The sequence below is a fragment of the Mesitornis unicolor genome, unplaced genomic scaffold (assembly GCF_000695765.1).
Source record: "Mesitornis unicolor isolate BGI_N332 unplaced genomic scaffold, ASM69576v1 scaffold16446, whole genome shotgun sequence".
Taxonomy (NCBI): Eukaryota; Metazoa; Chordata; class Aves; order Mesitornithiformes; family Mesitornithidae; genus Mesitornis; species Mesitornis unicolor.
The window spans coordinates 107,197-128,172 of NW_010191853.1; the positions used below are offsets into that span (position 1 = coordinate 107,197).

Genomic DNA, 20,976 nt, shown 5'->3' on the forward strand with positions numbered 1-20,976 from the left:
ACACTGACAATGGCAATAAAAATTTGTAGACTATCCCATTCATGAAACATGGCATCACAGTTGTTCACAACATAAACAGACACCCATCGAATGTGGAGATGTGTATCTGATGTACTGTTTTCTTCTCATCCATACATTTTCCTCCATTGTATTATTAACCTTGGATATTTGCCATACATATATTTTAAACAGTTGCTCTTCAATGAAAGTGTTTATCCAGATACCTCATTAAGATCAATTCCAGTTTCTCTACTATTGCTTTTTTTGTATTCACATCTAATAATCCCAAATTACACAGATAACAAGGTGGCAGACTTTTCCCACAAAACTGCACTGAGCTCTTTCTGCTACAGCTGCTTTGATTAAAAAAAACAAAACCAAACCACAAAACCCAAAAAGACAGGGATAGAGGGGCACAAAGGAAGATAACAGGTGAATTATTTTTTATACAGACTTTTTGTTGTTGTTTTATTTTTTTCCCCCACAATAACAGCTGTTCATATAATAGGTAAAGATGTTTTTGGGAAATACCTTCTCAAGGTACCAGCCTAAGAAAGTAGTCTCTTGAACTGATGATTAGGAAAGGATGCAGGCTTACAATGCAGTGGACTTGAAATTCTTTACTAAACAGCTGAATAACATCCTACAGAATATAAATATCTTGTTGTAAGGGACACTACAGAGCAAAACATAGGTAAGTGACCAGGACCTCTTCCTGGCAGTAGACAGCATCCTCATAGAAATCTAGAATCTCCCAGGAAATAATTTACCTGAAAAAATGCTAATAGAGAAAAATGCAAGCCATTCGTGGATGCTTTTTGCACGCATTAGCACTGGAAGGAGTACGCGACTAAAATGCTAGCTCCATACTCTGTTGACATTTATAACGTTCATCTCAGATGTTCTATAAGCAGCACCCAGTTTTCTCATCTTACGATCAGGTTAATGTGGTGACATTTAGAAATCCTACTTGCCCTCTATTTATTTGCACATTGGTAACTTTCTAGTAGGTTGATATCTCTTCTAGGCGAATACGAGATATTTTTCCTCTCTATTATGCACCTCAGAAGTCTGAAACAAATAATTAAATTTCTGCTAGAGCTTGTTTCTCAAGCTCTAACATGAATACAGGAGCTGTCACTCTCACCAAGTATTGGTAGATTACTTCTTTAACGTATATAAAACAACTCAAAATTCAAGACAAAATATAGAGAAATAAGTACTATTCATAAAAGCCCCTTACATTTCAGACTGGTACTATTCCAAATAGCATCACGAATTTTATTTCTGCCATAAACCAATTTTATTTCTGATATCATGTAATGAAGTTCTGAGTAACAGGACAAGCAGTAAGAGAACACTGCCTGGGTGCTCGCTCCAGGACCCCAACATCATTCATGACAAACTGTCAGACAGGGTGCTCAGCTCCTGCTGCTTCCTGTGGCAGGTGTTACACCCTCATTCTTTTCATTTCCATTCCCATACAATGAGGCCAAGAAGTGCCGATTTACCATTCCCACAATAAAAAAGAACTTATACCTATATTTTATTAAAGTGAACTAAAGTCTATGAAATTCAAGTGAACTGAAGTGGATGAAAATGCAGTAAGACACCATTTCTGTCTCTAGCACTCTCCTTATATGTAAACAAGGAATGTAATGTACCATTTACTACATGAATTAAATTAGTAATGGGCTTTCCAGAAAAATAAAATTAACTTTATTTACAAAGCAAAATAATTAGGGGTAATTGTAACGGGTAAAAATGTGCAGCATGAATGCTGGAAGTGAGGACTGAAACAGAGCCATCCAAGAAGCAGGGCTTCTACTGTGCAAAGGACATCATTGCTGCATCAAACTAGAAGAGAACGTTGAACTGACAAAAGGAATCTGTAAATGTAACCAAGCTGCAACCCAATGTACATGCCTAAACTCAAGCCCCACCAAATTACCTGGACAGACGGTACCCAAAATTGTCCTCAGCCTTCCAGACATTTTAAGAAGACTTTATTTTTCACTTATTCCAAAGTTGAAACTCCAATTCATAAAACAGATTGCACCTTCAAAATAACCTGCTTAACTAGTAATAGTTAATTTAGTGGCTATGTATATTAATGAGATCTTGATAGTGTTGAACAATTTCTTTAAAAGCTGCAGTTTTTTAAAGCGACATAGATACTTCCCCATGAAAAATCTCTGAAAATCAGTTTTGGAATGCATATGTGCAGGTAAGCAATATTCTGTATGATGATGAAAGAAAAATACCTTGTTTTTCCTGTACTAATATGCTTATGCTTACATTATTCTGCGTTTTCAACATATTAATCTCAGACTTAAAGCCAACCCAATCCAGAACAAAAGAAGTAGAATGAAAAAGGGCATCCATAGAAAAATATTGGCAATGTGATTTTAAAATATCACCCTTCAATTGTCTGCAATTTATATTTATCAATACTTTCACTAGGATCATGGAAGTGTTCCCACAAAGAAAAAACCACTCAACATGTTTAGCTAGGTGACCTTTCAGTAAAGCATAAGGGCAGTGAGGGGGAAGGGTACCAGAGCTGTCCAGCAATCTCGTTCCTTCTTTATTAAATGTCATTACAAAGTCTCTCTATGCTTTCAATTCAGATTACTATTCTCATAGAAACTTTCATAAATATTTGTCAGATCTGTGTACCTATGATCAACTATCACATACTGTTCAGTATTATATACTTTACTAAAAGAATAACGACAGTGAAAACTGAAATGTGGTCCCATTTCAAGTCTTAAATAAATGGAATGCAAAATTTATTTTCCAATCCTTAACTTTCCATGTAAGTACAGAGTTTTGTGAGCTAGGTTAAGTAAATTTATAGTCAGTAATCTGCTTTTATCAATGACTGCACATTACCTGGTCTAATGTGGTCACCTAATGGTTACTGTCAGTAATTGCACTGATGACTGCAATACTTTACAGACACCAGCAAAGAAAAACCCCTCGCTTTACAGCCTCTTCAGTTAAACAGTAAAACTAACATGAAGGTTTCAGAAAAGAAGTAGAAATCGTTTTTATTTCATTTTTTAAAATATTATCTGTTCAAGAACCTTACAGATGAGGGAATTGGTCTGAAATTTTAATTTCCATTATGCTGCTGTTTTTGTTCCTTTGGCAAGATTTTTTTTTAGATGTTTTTGGTTTGTTTCTTGAGGAGATTTTTTTAAATCATAAATGATGGTTTAAAATAAAAAAGTCACACTCTTGCTAGCATTACAAGAAAAATGGGCATGAATTACAGAATGATATTGCAGGTTTATATTCCTCACAGTTGACCATAAATAACAGTAAGAACTAATAGAGAAGAAAGCAGAACTACTGTGTGGTAGAGATTAACCATAATTAGATATCTGTTGTCAGTGAAATTATATATTACAGAGTTTGAAATTGAGAAATTTGATTCCTTTCAACCAATGCCAAAGAGCAATTCCCTCCTGACTCAAGAAAAATATACTAAAATCTCCAATGCAGTGAAATGGAACAAGAAGCAAGGAAAGAAGAAATTAACTGAATGAATACTGCATTCAAATAGCACACAAAGAACACGCAAAGACATTCTTGCTGCTGACTTGTACACATAAAAGTTTCCTTTTATAATGTGTACTTACATGAAGAAGATTTTTTTTTCTCAACTTCAAAACATTCAGGAAAACAATTTAAGAAAAAACTGCAGATCAGTGGCTTTTTTTCTTGGTAAAATTAATTGTATGCATTAACTAAGATAAAGATACCTGTTGATAACAAATCTGAACATGTTTTTTTCATTAAAGCAAACTTGTATGCCATCCAAGAAATTACAATACGATATAACCACAATGTGTTATTACAATACATTTATTTTATAAACATTTATAGATGCTGAAGCACAAAGCAAAAGATTACACGGTACATTTTCAAGCAGAGTGTGTATGTGTTTAGAGGAAGAATATGAATTAAGATTTCCTTACCTTATAGGATGGCAAAAAGCACAAAATTCCTTGGCCAACTGTTTGGCACACTGAGAGCAGAAGCGCTCCCACCTCATCTTGGAACTCAAAGGTCTCTGCGTGCTGGAACGTGGCACGCAACTTCCGACCGTTTGGGCCTGCTCCGATGGTGCCAACCCAAACCTGGTGTATTTCATATTTAAAAAGTTAATTCTAAATATGCGACAAACTGTATTAAATGACATTATGTCAAATAACGACATTTTAAGTGCACAGGAAAATACTGAGATATTTCTAAACAAATTAATTCCAGTACTTCAAAACAGAAGTGCAATAACTGATATAAGATGGCTATTACCAAAATAGCATGACTTCATCTCTTCTTAGGGGATTATGTATCTAAAAATTGCCCCCTTTTTCCTTTGAAAATTTACTTTACAATTGCATGACTCCAAGCAATAGTTTGTTCTGCATGTTTCTTTTTACTTATGGAATGGGTTCATCAGTGGTTTTATTTGCAAGTTATTGTTTCTTGTACAACAGCCAATATCACACCTCAGGAGATGGACCAATGCTGCAAGAGTTTACCTGTGAGTTCTGAATAACATGATTTGCCTCCAACTGAATAGAAAACTTCACACCAAGCTCTGAAGAAAATGAATCCATTGGAGAGAGTGTACCAGATGTCAGAACAATCGTTCTAACATCACTCAAGTCTGAGAAAGCCTAGGTTGGAGAAAGAAAAGAAAGAATTTAGACAATTGATACAATCACTTTAAGATCTTTTATGCATTTGTTATCACTCAAATTACTTAAAGCCTTCTACTTAACACTCAGCGTACCACAGCAGGATTCAAGCACCAAAAATTAAGCACATGGACTAAGGTTTTCTGCCGCAAACTCCTTTTGTGCTTGGGCCGTGTAAAGAAGGCAGTTGTATCTGATGCATCATGTTGATTTTCATTCACCCAAGTGTAAGTTTGCTGCAGCGCAACTTTGTAGTCATCTGCATACCTAAATACAGATACATAAATTTCAATCAAAACTAAAATTAAGCAATCAAACTGTAAGCATTAAGCTCATACAAAGCAAGACAGTGTTGCTAAAATCCATTTACAATTTCAGTATAAAAAATAATTTTATGCTTTCAGAAAAAACAGTGCAATTTTACAATAATTAATATTTTAAAATTAAATCAGAAATGTTTAGTAACTGCTGGCATTAGTAGTCAAGATAAAGAGAGTCAAATGACAAGTGCTATGTAGAAAAACAAAACCCATGCATATTTAACCTGGTAACACAAAGAAAATGTACACCTAACCTTCAAATAAATTTCTTCAATATTTGAATTAATTTATTAATAAAAAAATAAAAATGGTAGTATTTAAATTCTTCTCACATAATTAATTTCCCAAACCTCTCTGAAATGTTAGTTTTGCTCAGAAGCCAGACCCCGTAACTGAGGTGTTGCACAAATGACAGAGGCAGTTTGGCAAAGCAGCTCAGACTACGTATCTGCACTGACCTGCTATTATCTTTAAAGAGACATAAAAGAACCATGAATAACCCTTTCAGCACAATCTGCGTGGCAGGGCTCACTACTGGTATCTCAATAAGTTCCTCTCTACCGAGCACTGATACTTTGTCTTCTTTTTCCAGGACAGTAGCAAGATGTTTCTGCAAGAGGCAAACAGATTCCACATCAGCAACATTCTAAGTAACTTCTCAAAAACAAAACTAATACAGATAGAAGAATACCAGCACACTGTTTTAAAAGTTTACCAAAGACACCTATAAAGTCAGACTGAAGAGAAAATTGGAAAAGAAAAGTAACAACACTTTTAATGCATTTGGCTTAAAGCATTAAGCAGAGAGAAGCTTGAAAATAGCGTAAATACATTTCAACATTAAAAAAATGCAGATGGACAGAACAGACAAAACTATCACTGACTCAGTGGTTCAATTTAACTAATTGTACATGATTATATATATACACGATTATAATTATATCCTTTAAAACACTGATTCTCCACAAATTCTAATTGCTCAAGTGGATTACTCCTGGTTTTCATCAGGTATCAGCTTTTGAGTGATGCAGTAAATTAAAATGTGTTAGTATTTAACTTCTGTACATTCTAAGATCTTTACCATAATCAATGTTATGCACTCTGGTATTCATTTATATAGCACACAACATTACCTGTAAAATGGGAAAATAAATACTGGTTATTCCCATTCCGTGCAAAAAGGCAAGCATTTCTTTTCCACTCCAAACATTACAGGAAGTTTCATACCCTCTTTCCACTAGTTGACTAGAGCTCTCCCGTAACCAGCTGTAGAAGACAGAAATAAGGAGTAATTTCAGCATTAATTTTAGAGACTTAGAGATACGTTTCAGGTACAAACCAAATCAAACCTCAAAAATTGCACCAGACTTCTATGATGATGATAAATATTTTACTACACCTAAGTAGAGAGATTCTGCTTTTCCTTATGCCAGTACTTCACCGTTGAACTAACTTCCACAGAACTGCTCCTGATGCAGCTCATTAAAGCGAGAAGAAAATTTGTTCCTATACATTTATATTTTATTATCATAGAATATCTTTACAATAAAGAAAAAGGATTAAAATATAATCTGATCTTAGAGTATAATACATCAAGTTGATTTCAGAAAAATTTCTGCTGCACTTTTGAAGACTCATTATTACCCTGACTGATGCAAGCTGGTTTATCATCCCTGTCAACTGCAGGCTTTCCTATTAGGAACAAAACTTGAGGCATGAATTGAGTACTTTTAATATTTATACACAGTACAGGAAAGTGGGGCAAGAAAACGTGTATATTTTAACTTACCTACAGGTATTTGTAACTCTGCTACAAATTGAAAATTAAAGAGAATTATCACATTTTGCATTGTACATACGGTTATAGGACTTTATAAAAACATGATCTAAACCTGCAGATCATCTCATCTGTGGCAGAGCTAAAATTTTCTCTAACTGAATGTGTCCTCCATCACCCCTGCAGTATTACAAGACCTTCCCTCTGCCTACAAAAGCAGGCAGGCTTCCTCCCTTCTCTCAGGAAATGCCGAAGCTGTCCGTTCCATCAGCCAGCAGGAGGCATCAGAAAGACAGCTGTCATTTCCAAAACAGTTCAAATATTTCCCTGTAAAATCAGTTAATGTTATCAACTAAAGCAACAAGGCTTAGTGACTGTTTCAGTTCCAGATTTCATGTCCTGTCACTGCAAATAATCTGATCAATGGAACAACTGGGAAATAAAAAAGCTTTGCTTTTGCCAGGTTAAATGCAAAAAAAAAACCCCACACATAAGTACTACTGTGACAATCACTTTTTTGGCTATCATTTGCCTTATCTTATTAAGGAATGATGATCACTAACACAAGCAGAGCTTCACCACTGTAGCACTCTGCCCCACTTCCTCAAACACAACATCAAAAAGACCTGGAACTAAAATTAGGAAAAGACCACTAATACAGAAATGAAACAGATTTACAATAGACAAAACATTTCTGGAAATGTAAAACTTCTGTTTCCCTGTTATGATCTTCAAACACCATCACCTGCTTTTGAAGTGGTCGTGCTTAACGTAACTTCCTAATACTAAAACATGAAAAAAAGCAAAATCTAGAATAAATTTCATCCAATTAAATCTAATGTTAAACACTTACTTAAAATACTTGTTAATTTTTAGAGTAAAGCACTAAGCATAAATAAGATTAGCTTGATTCCCAGAAAGATATCTATGGTTTTAAAATGAAAATTGGCATATGCACTACTTTCAGGAAAAGATTTAGCAGAAGTTACAAACATGCTTTCAACTCAAGACAGTGTATTTGCTCCTTCCCTCCCTACCAGAAAATCCCACTGTTGATACAGCTTACTGCACTGAACAAACTAATTTGTTCTGTAAATCTGCATCCCATCAGAAAAGCTTGCCAGTGTACCTCTGTTGGTATATCTTCAAATTCCTCAGAAGGGTCATTTTAGCACCTCTGTGGCACTAAGCCCATGCTTAAGTGCTTTCTGGACCTAGGGCCCAGGATCTTTGTAACTGAAATAAGATTTTTCTAATTACCCATGCATTTGGCAAAGCCATGTCACTATGCAACAGCATTTTACCAATTACTGGCCATTTACACCCAGCCTTCTGCTTTCCAACAACTACTTTTCATGCTGCTGGCAGATTTGCCAGGACAGTCAACCTTAGTTTTTCTGATAAGGTTAAAAAGCTTGAGGCAATCAAATCTCCAGCCATGCTGGTTTTTTGTTTTACTAAAATTTAACATTTGAAATATCCAAAGTAGGAGAATTAGCTTCCGCAAAAAAGAAAAAAGGCACTTGCCTCTGTGACACAAACGTTAACTCTCAGAATAGAGAAAGGATAGGAAAAACGGTGAACTATTTGCTGTAGTGTATTCCAAAGAGTCCGTTTCACCAACCACTAATGCAACAAATGACCATCTGACACGCACTGAATCAGAGTTCAGTTAACTTCAAAGCCACCTGTATCATTATCCACTTGTATTCCTTGTTCAAGGTTTCATTAGCAGTGCATTTCTGAACTCTTTCAGTCCCTGGATCCCTCAAAAGAAAGGTTTAAAAAATAAGGGCTACAGAGCTGAACTTCAAATTCTCCAGTGGTGACAGACTGCTGATGTTGTTTCAACTTTCTCATGCTCACACTCCACCCGAAAGACTTTTGCCCTTGACACCTTCTTTCTTTTCCTTCTTCCTTTTTCCTCCTTCAGCTCCCAGTTAATTTGCTTTTGTTCTATCCCATATCATGATTGTCAACTTCTACCTTTATCTCTTTGCTTAAGTTCAAGTTGTTTCAAAAGGAAAACAAAGGGCATGACTGATAAATTCACTTTCAACTATAAAGAATCCGTTCCAACTAGATTCCGATTTGATTCCAAGAACAGATTCCAATCTGTTCCAAACGCTTCCTGTCCAAGGCTCTGAAAGCATTTTATAAATGTGAACTAGTTAATGCTTTGACAAAATAATGCTACTGCTATTTGGCAAATAAGCGAAGAGAAGCATGTGAAAGATAAAAATTATTTATCTTAAATGAAATTTCAAAAATTCAAAGATGTCAACATTTTCAGAACTTCACAAACTAGGACAGTAAGGCCCATAAAGATGAGCACATCATTCAAGACCACAACACACTTTTCAAAACAGAATTGCAAGGCCTTCCTTGGAGACAAAAGTATTTTTCAAAAATAGATCAAACCCTCAAATTCCTCAAATGACCAAAAATCAGGCGACTGCATATTCTGAACACAGTAACCAGTAAGTTGCATCAGCAAAAGGAATCTAAATGTAATTTTTAAAAATACTAATAGATAATACAGAATTAGAAAGAGTTGCCTTACTTTATCAAGGAGCAGCATACAGCCCGTAGAGGCTCATGATCCTTCTGCCTGATGTTGTTATTGACCATGGAATCCAGCTCTTCTCGAGCAGCTCTTAGTTGACTTTCTGTGACACTGTAGCTCACCGACTCCCGAGCAGAGTCCTCGATATTATGGGCTTCATCTAAAATGACTACGTGGCCTTTTAGGTTAATATCCATCTAAAAAAGAAAATTATTATCTAGTAAAACAGTGAAAGACATTAACGAGAAACAGCAGCCAACAGGATCCTGTTAAAAAAGTGTATATTCTGCATCACATTGTAAGCAACAGAAAGTTTTCAGCTTTTTGATCCAATTTCTGTAGCCTAGAAAATAACTGGGGATGGGGCAGATGGGGGAAAGTCTAATCTCAACCTGGATGAATATAATCTGAACCTACTACACTCTCCTTAACCAAACAGTTGTGAAGTTTGCAAGGGTTTCTATTCCACTGAAAAAAACCAAACCATATGACTGATCAGCTAGGGTATGAGACCAGTGTAACCATTACTTGGAATATGGAAATGCTCATTCTAGGGGGCAGGGAAAAGAGATAGAAAATAACTCCTGGGCTAAAGAATTTTTTTCTAGATAATATTTTGGATATAAATAGGCTTTCAGTTGGCCGCAGACACAGAACATCATGTTTGTAACTTCTCTTTAACCTCAGTTATTGCAATCTTCTTACAAATATACTTACGCTTTCCCGTATCTGCGGGTCTAGGAGATAATTATAAGGACAAAATACAATATCTGCGTCTAGCATGAGTTCTCTGGCTGCAAAATATGCACAGGCACGAAGCTTCTTTCCAAGGCACACTAGATCTTCAATGTCCCATGCCTGATACATCCCATGTGCAAATTGTTGGGCATAGTGTTCACTGACTTTATGAACACCATGGTAGTAAAGACAGGACTTGCCCTAAAAGTAAATAAAAGCACAAATATAGTTGGTGGTTACAAAAAATAATGAAAAACAAGTAAGCTTAAATCTTCCAAGTCGTTATGTGCATTTTACTTTATTTCCCTGAAGCATTTTTAACAGCTACTTTTAATGTCAGACAATGAAAAACACATCGTGCTAGAAAGAAAACAGGCAAATCCATGTTCCTAAAATATACATTGATAAAGGACACTTCTTTCTTCATCTATAAAACGAAAGAGAATTTATGTCTTACTAAAAACATTAGCCTATCAACCGTAAAGATTATTCCTATCACATACGTTTTCAGTATTGATACCATGTATCAACATTTTCTAACAATACTTAAACCAAATCACAAGAGGCAGTTAGCCAATATAGTATTAAAAAAGTAAAAAAATGTTACTCATTCCAACTGTTCAGCTACCTTTCATTTTAATACAAATGCTCATTTTCTGAAATTAAATTACTCACCTGTTTTCCTTCCAGCAATTCTACACACATTTCATTCCTGTTACCACCACTACTCAACACCGCTGGATGAATACAGGTATAATCCCGGCTAGAAAGAATTGTCATAGGGACACTGGAATACGCCGTTCTCTTCAACTCTCTGGTAATCTGGGATATTTGCTTGTGTGTTCGTGTTCCGAAAAATATTTTGGGAATGAACGACCGATCTCCATTTTCTTTCTTCTTTGTATTACTGGTATTTTTATCAGTTTCTTTTCCAGAAGAACAGGAACACTCAGTGCAAGGGCCAGAAGACTGCAACCCAAAACAAAAAAAGATTAACAAAACCCTACTGCAAGATGACCATGCTAATTCTGCTTATAGTCTACTTCAAAAATGCCCTCTAGGATAGTTCAAGACAGCCTATTAAATAACCAGGTTGGCCTATCAAAGGGCAAAAAGTAAAAATGTTAAAACTCACCATGTCCTCATGCCTAAAAATCTTAAAACACTTCTAGCAATCACTAGATATAACTATATCACAACTCCATCTTATTATTCCAGTGGAGTACTTATACACGTGAATAATGCCAATAAACTTCTCACATTTAAACTTCAGCATAAGGCCACTCCTGTTAAAGGACAAGAAGCAGCCAGCAGCTTAAATGAAAAAAAACCTTGGGACCAGACACCAAAAATAAAATGCTGAGTATAGTTTTCCTTAAAGCAAGCTGAAGAAATCTGGACAGTTTAACGTAATCTGTTTGCAGATAAAACAGACAACATCATATACTCTCCCTCAGAAACATGTTTGCCACGCCATTATGTCAAAGGCCATCTAGCATTTAAGAGATTAAAAGACAAAACAGGGAATAATTCTAAACAGAACTTAATCCTGTGTTTGTTAAAAGCCAATTTCTTCCTTAGAAGTTATCATCTTTTGTAATATAAAATACTGGAACAAATGTAATGAAATTGTAATAGTGTGAAAAACCACACAGAAAACAAGTCAGGAGTAAGCATGCCCACACACACCTCCCATAAAAATAATGAATTCTAGTGTAAAAGACTTTGTATTTGGTTTTCAGGTGATAGCACAAGTAACAACATGTAGTTGCCTGCTCAAATATGCCTTCCTCCCCTTTTAATTGTAATCAGCAAGATTATCCATTATAAACAAATGCTAAGTCATGCCGTGTGTTAGACCACAACTCTGGGGATCAAGCTGTCTTTAGACTCCACTCTGAGGAAAAGCAAAGTCATATTACCCTTAGTCCTTGTCCACCATTAAATATTACAATACATGATAGAACGCATGTAAATGTAACCCGTCTGGAGCTGTCACTCACTGGGATAAAAGGTTCACTGATGTGCCAAATAAACAGGCCCTCAAAGCAGATAAAGTTACACCCATACTGGAATTGTTACACTCCCCTCTCAGGTTGCCAGTAACAGCAGATTTCATTACGGTGTGCTGCCACATTAAATAGCCAGTTCCAAATATCCTGCCTTCTATATTGAATAATTACTTATTCACTGAAAGGATAAAAAGAAGAGTTATGAATGGGGCTCTTGTCAACAGCGAAGCAGGAAACAGCTGACATATGGTATATGTTACATATATGGCAATTCTCAACTCAGTTTGTACTCACACAGAAAATGGCAATGCAAATTGTACCTTGATATTTCTATCATCTATATTCTATTCTGCACTTTGAAATAATTAAAACCACATTACCATACTATCAATTAATATAACAGAAGCAGTTCATTTACTGTGTATGGCCTTTAAGAACACATTTATCTTCTCATTTTAATTCAAGACAGACTGTGTTTTCAGAGGTAAAAAGAACACACAGAATTCAAAGATGATATCAAATCACTAACACTTCACTGCTAATGCTAAGCCTCACATTTAGTTTGCCAAATGAAACTAACAGAAAAATATTAGGACGAATCAGGCAGCTGTTTTTCAAAAATTGTTCTAACAACAAGAAAATGCAGTTCAAATACATAAACATGAACAGAAGGCTCTTCTATGATGGGTTTAAAAAAACCACAGATCTATTTCTTTTCATAAAAAGAATTAAGTGTCCTTATGTGTAAGAGTTATAAATTACAGTATTTTACATGTGGCCTTAAAAGTTTTTCTTAAAAGGTTTGAAATTGGTATGACACTGGCTTTAAGAAGCACTTTATCCAGTTTAAAATGTTGACTTTAACTTTGGAAAAAGTTTTATATAAAAATCAACATTGAGAGTCGTAAACTCTGACTGATTTTATAGTGACTGATACAAGTACAAGACTGCGTGCAGTAGTCCTGACACACACAGCCACAAACATTAGCACAAAACACACAAATAGAACCTTTTTAGAAGGTCCTTTACAAGGAAGAGACCTTTAAGAAAATACTTAAAGTATAGTTTAAAAGTTGAGTTCTTCATGTTATTTGCATGTTATTCAAGTGTGTCAATCTACATTAGAATTCTTCGTTATCTCTCAGAAAACCAGATAAATCTCTCAGATTTATCATCTTCAAGTTTCATTAAAAACAATTTTAATACCATATTTCCATTAAAAGAATTTACTAGTGATATCACATAGCAAAATATAACGTGGTGTTAATCCCTCATTCCTACAGCAAAACGAAAGAGAATACTCTCCAACTGAACAAAGCGATAACTCAAATATGACAGTTCCCATAGCAGTGTTTCCTTAAAGTACCATTTTTTTGGAAACAAAGATACTGGTTATGCTATAATAAAATTAGAAAACGTTTCAATTTCTTTATGGAATAATTGGGGGGGGGGGCAGGGCTGCGTAGAAAAATTAAGGCAACAGAAAACTATTTCATAATACCCTCCAGCTACAGAACTAAACCTGTTTTCAGCTGTTTGAATCTAGGACAGAGATTTTCATTTGAGAGAGGCGGGGAAAAAGATACTCCTCCGCTTTCTGCAGTATTTAATCAGAAACATCCAGTAACAGATGCTGTTAGAGATCAGATACCAGACTATCTAGACCTCAGGCTAATCCAGCTTGTTTTTACTTCTGTCAAGGGGTAGATAAAACAGCCTATCACATCAATATTTATATGGCAAAAACGTGGAAGTCCGATTAAAAGAAGAATAATGAAGTCCACCAATCTGTCCTACGCATAAAATAGAGTTAAACAAACACTGAGGCTATGATCTTTGAAACAAAGAGATAAGAGGAGCTCTTCATATCTTCATCTACATTTCCTGGTTACAAAGCCATCTAAATGATACAGCAGTGAATACCTCTTGTGTGAAATAACACACAAGCACAATCTAGTAAGATATCAGCAGTGACATTACCAGAGCTTTTCAACTATTCCTTTCTAAGCTCTCAAAAAGCACAGTATTCTGCTGCTGCTGCAGCCTCTTGATTAAAGTACACAAAGCAGCTGTTTATCCTCTCACAGTAACCAGCAGGTGAACCCAGTTCAATATTTATCACAGGCTTTCACAGATCACTGCTAACCAAGCAAACGTTTTAATTAAGCTGGAACTTGCTTCAAAGAGCTCATTCAAAATGTCAATCAGCAGCAAAAGGATCAGATACGGTGTCAGGTGAGAGCGTGTAATACAAATCCACAACTTTCTTCATCCCATCGTGGTAAATTAGCCTATTCTGGAGTCCAGACCCAGATTGCAACAGGCTGCCAGTCTCCTGGAATGTGTAACAGAAGTCACTCAAACTCCATTGTGAAGGTTGTAAGCAATATGTTAAACTGCAATGGGCTAGCACATTAAGACAGATTCTTTTCACAGTTGTTTTTTGATACCCCAAGTGTTTGTTACACTGCTCTCCATTTACTGTTTACTTTTTTTTACCTAGTATAAATGGGGATTCCTTAACCCAGCTGCCCCAGTTTCTCAGACCATATGCTTTGACAAAAGTAATCAAGAAAGTACTGCACGGGTATAATTTCTCATCTCAACTCACCCTAGAACTGCCCTCTCTTACAAGAATTAACAGCAGCAGGACAGAAGTGGATTCCTAGGCTCGAGGCTGAAAGTTCTTGGGCAGAAGATCCTCACCCACTGGATCTACAGGGGTTCTGGTGCAGCAACGCTGGGCAGCACCTCTCGTGCTCTTAAAACAACCAGCCTGTTCCCTCTCTTGGGCTAGAAAAAGGACTTGACGTGAAACTAAATTTGCTTTAAGCACATAATTGACTACAGTAAAACATAACTTATCCAAAGGCAGGGTTCTCTCATAGATTCAGAAGTTATTTTTTATTGCACTCTTGCATCATCCTAAATGCTTAGTCCATTACGGTAACTGTTGAACACCAACTCGCTTGGCTTCATTTCATAAGCTACACTAGAAAAGCATTTTTGTACCTAACAGCTGTGATGCTCTTCATGTCTTAATGTAGTTAAACAGCAGAACTACTAATGATAAGGCCTTACTTTTTGTAATTATTTCTTGATAGTAGACAAGTTCACAGCCTGCTAAAGTAAAAGTTCATCACAGAAATACCTTATTCTTTCATTCTTAGAAGAAACGTCTTTTAAAAAGAAATAAGCACTCCTTTCATTCTAAAAAAAAAAGCTTAACAAAAAAAAACACTTCTTTTTCTTCTTAGGTTACTTCTTTCAAAAGAAGTAGTAAACAGTATAGTGCTTAAACTTTGAATGATACACTGTACTGTCTACCTGCAAAATCAGACCCATGGGTAGCACATTATAGCAGACTCACAGCTCAACTACTGTCAAAAAAAATACAGTTTTCTTAGAAAATCGAACTATGATTCAGTATATAACAGTTTATCTATACTAAATTTTTCAGTTTTCTTCACTACATCAGATTTCTACAAGTTGTAAATCAAGTTTTTCAGGTACCCACACCAAAGTACCAAAGCACATTTTACAACCAAGGAAGGATGGTCTTTTTCTTTGTATATCAACAGCACACTCTGCTGGCCTCAGTATTTCAAACCACCAATTCAAGTTCAGTGGCACAAAGAATTTCAAATACTACTCAAAAATCTATGGAACTTTCCAAAACTGATAAAAATTACTTCCCATCAAATGTCCTAGAACCCAGATTCATTTTTGTCAAGAAAAGATTTAGCTTCCAGTGCCTGAAAGTAATCCCAAAGCTTTTGGCTTTTTATGTGTTTACAAAGGCACGGTATACTGGAAAACAGCTCTTGAAGTTAAAATACACACATACATATTAAAACAGAAGCTAATTTAAGACATGCAAAGGGGCAAGTGCTGTTCGAAGAGATGGAAAGAGAATTGAATTTGTTGAAACGAAGCATATTGCCAAACATACAGAAAAAACCTGCACTTAGAAGCTGAGTTACCTACAGGTAGCTATTACCATAAGACATAAATACATATAGTTATTGGAAAAAGAGAATGTTCTTTGCCATTTGAAAGAAGTAGATTTCTGTACTGAAGAAAGATATAAAGGTCAGACCTCATTCCTTTCTTACATTTGTCTTAAATGTACAATTTCATGATTTTATGGTGTGCTCCTATATTTTAATGTTGACAAGAACTATTCTGTCACAGCTTTGATAAGCACTCATGGGAACTACACCACTAATAGAATTCAGTGTCAACATTCATCTCTCTACTGCCTTCAGATGTCTTCTACTGGTTTAACTTCAATAAACTTTTACGTAAAATCAGTAAGATTTAAACACCGAGAAATGCAGAAAATGCCTAGCAGAAACAGCTGCAAATTTTTATCTCAGCTTCTTATGTGATACTTCTGCTATGGCAAGTCGTAATTAAACAACCAAAAAAACCCACAAACCCGAACTCAAAACATAAATCCATCGCAGTAACACACTGAATTTCTTTCTTAATTTTGTGCAATACTTATTACATATTTTTTGTTATAATAAACCGTAACGATCAGCTCCAACTTTCTCCATGCTACTCTTTAAAGGTCTAAAAGGCACATGTTAATATGGAATACCATCCTTTCATTCACTACATGTGCCACAAAACAATGGCAAGTTGAACAAAATCTACAAACTCTGACGTCACTTAATTTCCATGGTCCTTGTTTCAAGTTCTTCCATTATATCATAAATCTACTATAAACTGGAATATAACACACAGACTTACATCTGCTGTACAACTGCTGACACCGGGTGAAAGTTTAGAGGCTGAATGGCTGGGTGAGATTCTGCACTACCAGGGAGCCACAATGTAAAAGAGTTCAGCCCACTGTTTAGAATGACTTTCACAGACATCATCTACACTTTACAAACTCCATTGGTTAGACAGCACCATTAGGAGCAAAAGCCACTGCAGTTCCCACTATTGACAGTGACAACATATTACTTTAAAGCATCTTTCTTACTTGGGAACCTTTACATTAGGCTGTAATGCAGCTGGAGGTACGGTGTTTTCTGTAACTGTATTAACAAGCTGCATTTCACGCATAATCTCTTTACAGCAATTTTTTTTTTAAATTTCTCTTAACTAACAGTCCTGATGTAAAAGACATGACTATACTACTTACTGTTTTGGGAGAAAACGTGGTGGTTTTCACACTTTTTTCAGAGTGAACAATCAGCTCTCCATTTTTCCGCTGACGATAAACTTCCAAAGCATCAACCAGCTGCGCTCCTTTTGCAAAACAATGACGTTTTCTAACCTGCTGGGGAAAAAAAAGTACTCTGTGTGTGTTCAAACACACTGGGCAGAAGTACGTGCTTACACTGGCAGTCACCGATTTTGTTTCAACTGTTTTCCACTGAGTCTGTTTCAGTAACACCGCAGCACTAATTTTCATTAACTGTTTAACCAAATCTAAGCCATCCAAAAGTAATCTGGGGAAAGCTATTAAGTTTTAATTACAAAGTTCAGTAACAACAACAACAATCTGCAATTATTGCTGAGCTTTTCGTCTTTATAAGCAGAAAACTTCTATAACTAAAACAAGAAGTAAATTCAAGACATCTTGATCTAAAAACTTACACAAAAGTAACCATCTGAGAAATACCCTAAAGCAATGTAAAAGCTATTTACAACGCGCTTCTGAATACAAGTACTCAGTCATGGGATACCAGCAGTGACACAGATGGAAACATTGCAGAAATACTGCACTCCACACATTAGGACAGAAATAACTACCTTTGGCAGGATATAGCACAGAACTCTAATACATTCGCACTATTTTTCTGTATTTCTAATACACATTTACAAAAGCATTTTCAACTCCAGAATCTCGTACTTTGACTTAATATTACAGATCAGCTGCGGATTAAGACATTTTGGGGCTATTAGGTGTTTAAATATGCAAGATGTAATTTAGGCCATGGTATTATGAACAATTTAGTGCAACCACGGACTCCTCTGTAGCAAGTAACAATAAAAATGAACAAAAACCTGTCAATCTAAACTCTGACTGTTGCATGATTCAACTGTTCTCTGTGCTCTTCTCTGAAACGTGGATTGGTGTTTGACAGCTTTGTTGAGCTACACCTGGATTATTTTACTGCCAATAAACATTGCTCACCTGGTGCTCAGTTTCTAAAGGACGAATCCTTTTCCTGTCTACTTGAAAATCATCATTCTCATTGTCACACAGAGATAACCTTTTTTTGGCAGACAATCTTGAAGCTAGCGTTTCATTTTCCTTGCATTCTGTAATTAAAAATCAAACAAAAAGGTTTGTCCACTACTAGGAACAAATTAAATAGGGTTAACATTTTAAAAATGGAATTTACTATAAATACACGTGATGTAGGAAACAATATTAGACATTTGTAGATGCATTAACCACCATTTCCATACAGATTTCCATGCAGGGCAGAATCATGCAGTACTCTGGTATTATCATGGTAAAAACAGTTCCTGACTTGAAAGCAAAAAAATTGACATCACCGGCTATGTATTTTACTTCCAAACCAGATTTTTAGCTGCCTATGTATGAAGTTACCTGTGTTTGTTAGCAGGCTTCCAGGTTTTCTAGAAGTTCCTGTTTCGTAATTACTAAAAGAACAAGAAGCACCATGATTCACACTTGTTGCGGCCTTGTTGCTCTCAGATTGGGAATGACACATACAGCGACACGGCGGTGAGGCCTCTGGCTTTCTGTCTTCCTTTCCACATGACGACATAAGCAGTGGTTTCTCTAAAGGCAAAGGACACAGACAATTATCTTGCACTAAAAACTACTCAAAACTATACATCAGAATTATACTTTCAATATATTTAAGGTGAAATAATTTGTTTAGGTACTAGTTAAAAGCCTTGCATATCTCTATGAAGTCTGAACAAGCTATGAACTGCAGTGCAAAGAACTGTAACAACTTGCAGAACTGAAAAATACTCCTTCCTTTCAACTACTACATTACTAGTGCGTAACTACAAGCCACAGGTATTTTCTTCCAAAATTTCCACAGCCATATAATCCCCTTATGATCACAGGTAGCTAAATCCAGTTTAGTATTACCGGCCGTTACTGTTTTATGTTGACAATAAGGCAACATATATCATGGTGGACAAAGGCCTGGTCAGGTTTCTGAAACCAAACGTTTAAAGACTGATGACCAACACCAACAATGCATTACAATATATTTTCATAATAAAAACTGGGCAAAGAGACGCTAAGACAACTCACCGTACAGAGACCTCTGCCATGACAATGCAGAGCAAAGTAACGCCAAGCTTTTGCCGCTTCCTGTAGGGCTCTCCAACAAACAGTGCTGCCTGTTATTTAAGCCCTTCACAATCTTTAAGGAGAATAAAGAACAAAACCAGGATTAATAGAAAAAAGACCAAAGAGGATGTAATTAGCGGATGTCTAGAAATAACTTCTAACAATAGCTCAGAACACCTGCTGTCTTGTAAAAAAAGAAAACTAAAATGCCTCCCAGTCACCTTTAATAATACCAACAGGTCAACAAGCCTTAGCTGTGTTTCTCGTGAGAGGAACACACCTCACAGCAATGCTCAGAGATTTACCTACAGGGACTGCAAATACTTACCTGCTAACAGCAATACCTGATGGGGCTAGCTCGATTTCTTTAGTCTTATAGAACACTGAAAACATCTGTCAGACAACCAAACCATTTGTCCCACAGAGAAAAAGGGTTTTAAAATGTTTAAATGTAAAGTGTAATAATTCATTTTAAAAACTCTCAAAAAAGAGAAAACCTGTTGAAATATTACATTATGTTCAGAAGACAGAAGTTTTACTAAATTGTTCCCTTCTTATATACTCGCAAAATTACATAAAATTTATATTACAGTATAACTGGTTACGGAAACATCCATTTTACATAAAACATCACTTATTTCTTGGTATAAATGTTCGCCAATCCAAAATGTATTTCAGCATTCCCTAGTCATGGGCCAGATACCATCTGACAGCAAAGAGAACAGTAAGTTACGTTACAACTGAAATTCTCAAGATATTTAAGGCTCTGAATTTAACAAGTTCATTTTCTAAATGCTGATAGGTACTGGAAAACATAAGCTATTTAGCTTATCAAATATTAATATAAATTCTACTTACAGCATTCATCATAGCAAGTTGTGAAGGGTAAGCCTTGCAAGGGAATACAATCTTCACTCCCCCAATAGTATATTCTGACACGTCAGATGACATTGTCACTTTTTTCCCCTGTTTACTTCAGGTTTATAACTGCAATAAAACCCAGCGTGAACAAGCCAAGAATAACAACTGGGGAAAACCTAAAACAACATATGGCACCACACAAGAACATGCAGAAACTGCTAACAAGATAAGGGGGCTAAGCGGTTCAGGACAGTAACGGAACTGGCAGATAGGAATTTACACACCTCCAGTCCAGACTTGGTCCTCGTTACAAATGAGAGCACATTACCACCAGCAGATTGATGAGTAGCAATTGAAATGAAAGTATGAAGAACTGCACACATCATTTCAGATTTTGTTTCTCAGACTGAATACTGTTGGGATAAGATCTCAAATCCTTGGAGGGAAAGTATTTGGGGATGTTTAATAACTATAAACAGTTTTTCACTTCTGCAGGTCCATTAGTTTGAACTCAATGTCATTGCAAACTAACAACAGGAGCTTGTACCGTTCATTTTAAAACAAGAAAATAAAACATTTTAAAACACTTTTCTTCCACTAATAACACTATAATCATTCAGGGGGAAATGAGGTGCCATTCACTTTACTATTTTGTGAGTATTTTACTGCATTCCTCTCATTATTATT

At 35.8% G+C, this 20,976-nt stretch overlaps 1 protein-coding gene across 1 annotated transcript in view; it reads right to left on the reverse strand.

Moving 5' to 3' along the window:
• BRIP1 (BRCA1 interacting protein C-terminal helicase 1) overlaps window positions 1–20,379 on the reverse strand; it is a 60,656-nt gene extending 40,277 nt beyond the window's left edge. The window contains 13 exon segments of the mRNA XM_010186883.1: window positions 3,987–4,148; window positions 4,554–4,691; window positions 4,808–4,979; window positions 5,491–5,642; window positions 6,166–6,298; window positions 9,373–9,572; window positions 10,093–10,314; window positions 10,789–11,082; window positions 17,284–17,418; window positions 18,283–18,410; window positions 18,706–18,900; window positions 19,390–19,501; window positions 20,287–20,379. Of these exon segments, the coding sequence (XP_010185185.1) occupies window positions 3,987–4,148; window positions 4,554–4,691; window positions 4,808–4,979; window positions 5,491–5,642; window positions 6,166–6,298; window positions 9,373–9,572; window positions 10,093–10,314; window positions 10,789–11,082; window positions 17,284–17,418; window positions 18,283–18,410; window positions 18,706–18,900; window positions 19,390–19,501; window positions 20,287–20,379 (2,136 nt within the window).
• Window positions 20,380–20,976: the final 597 nt, after the last annotated feature.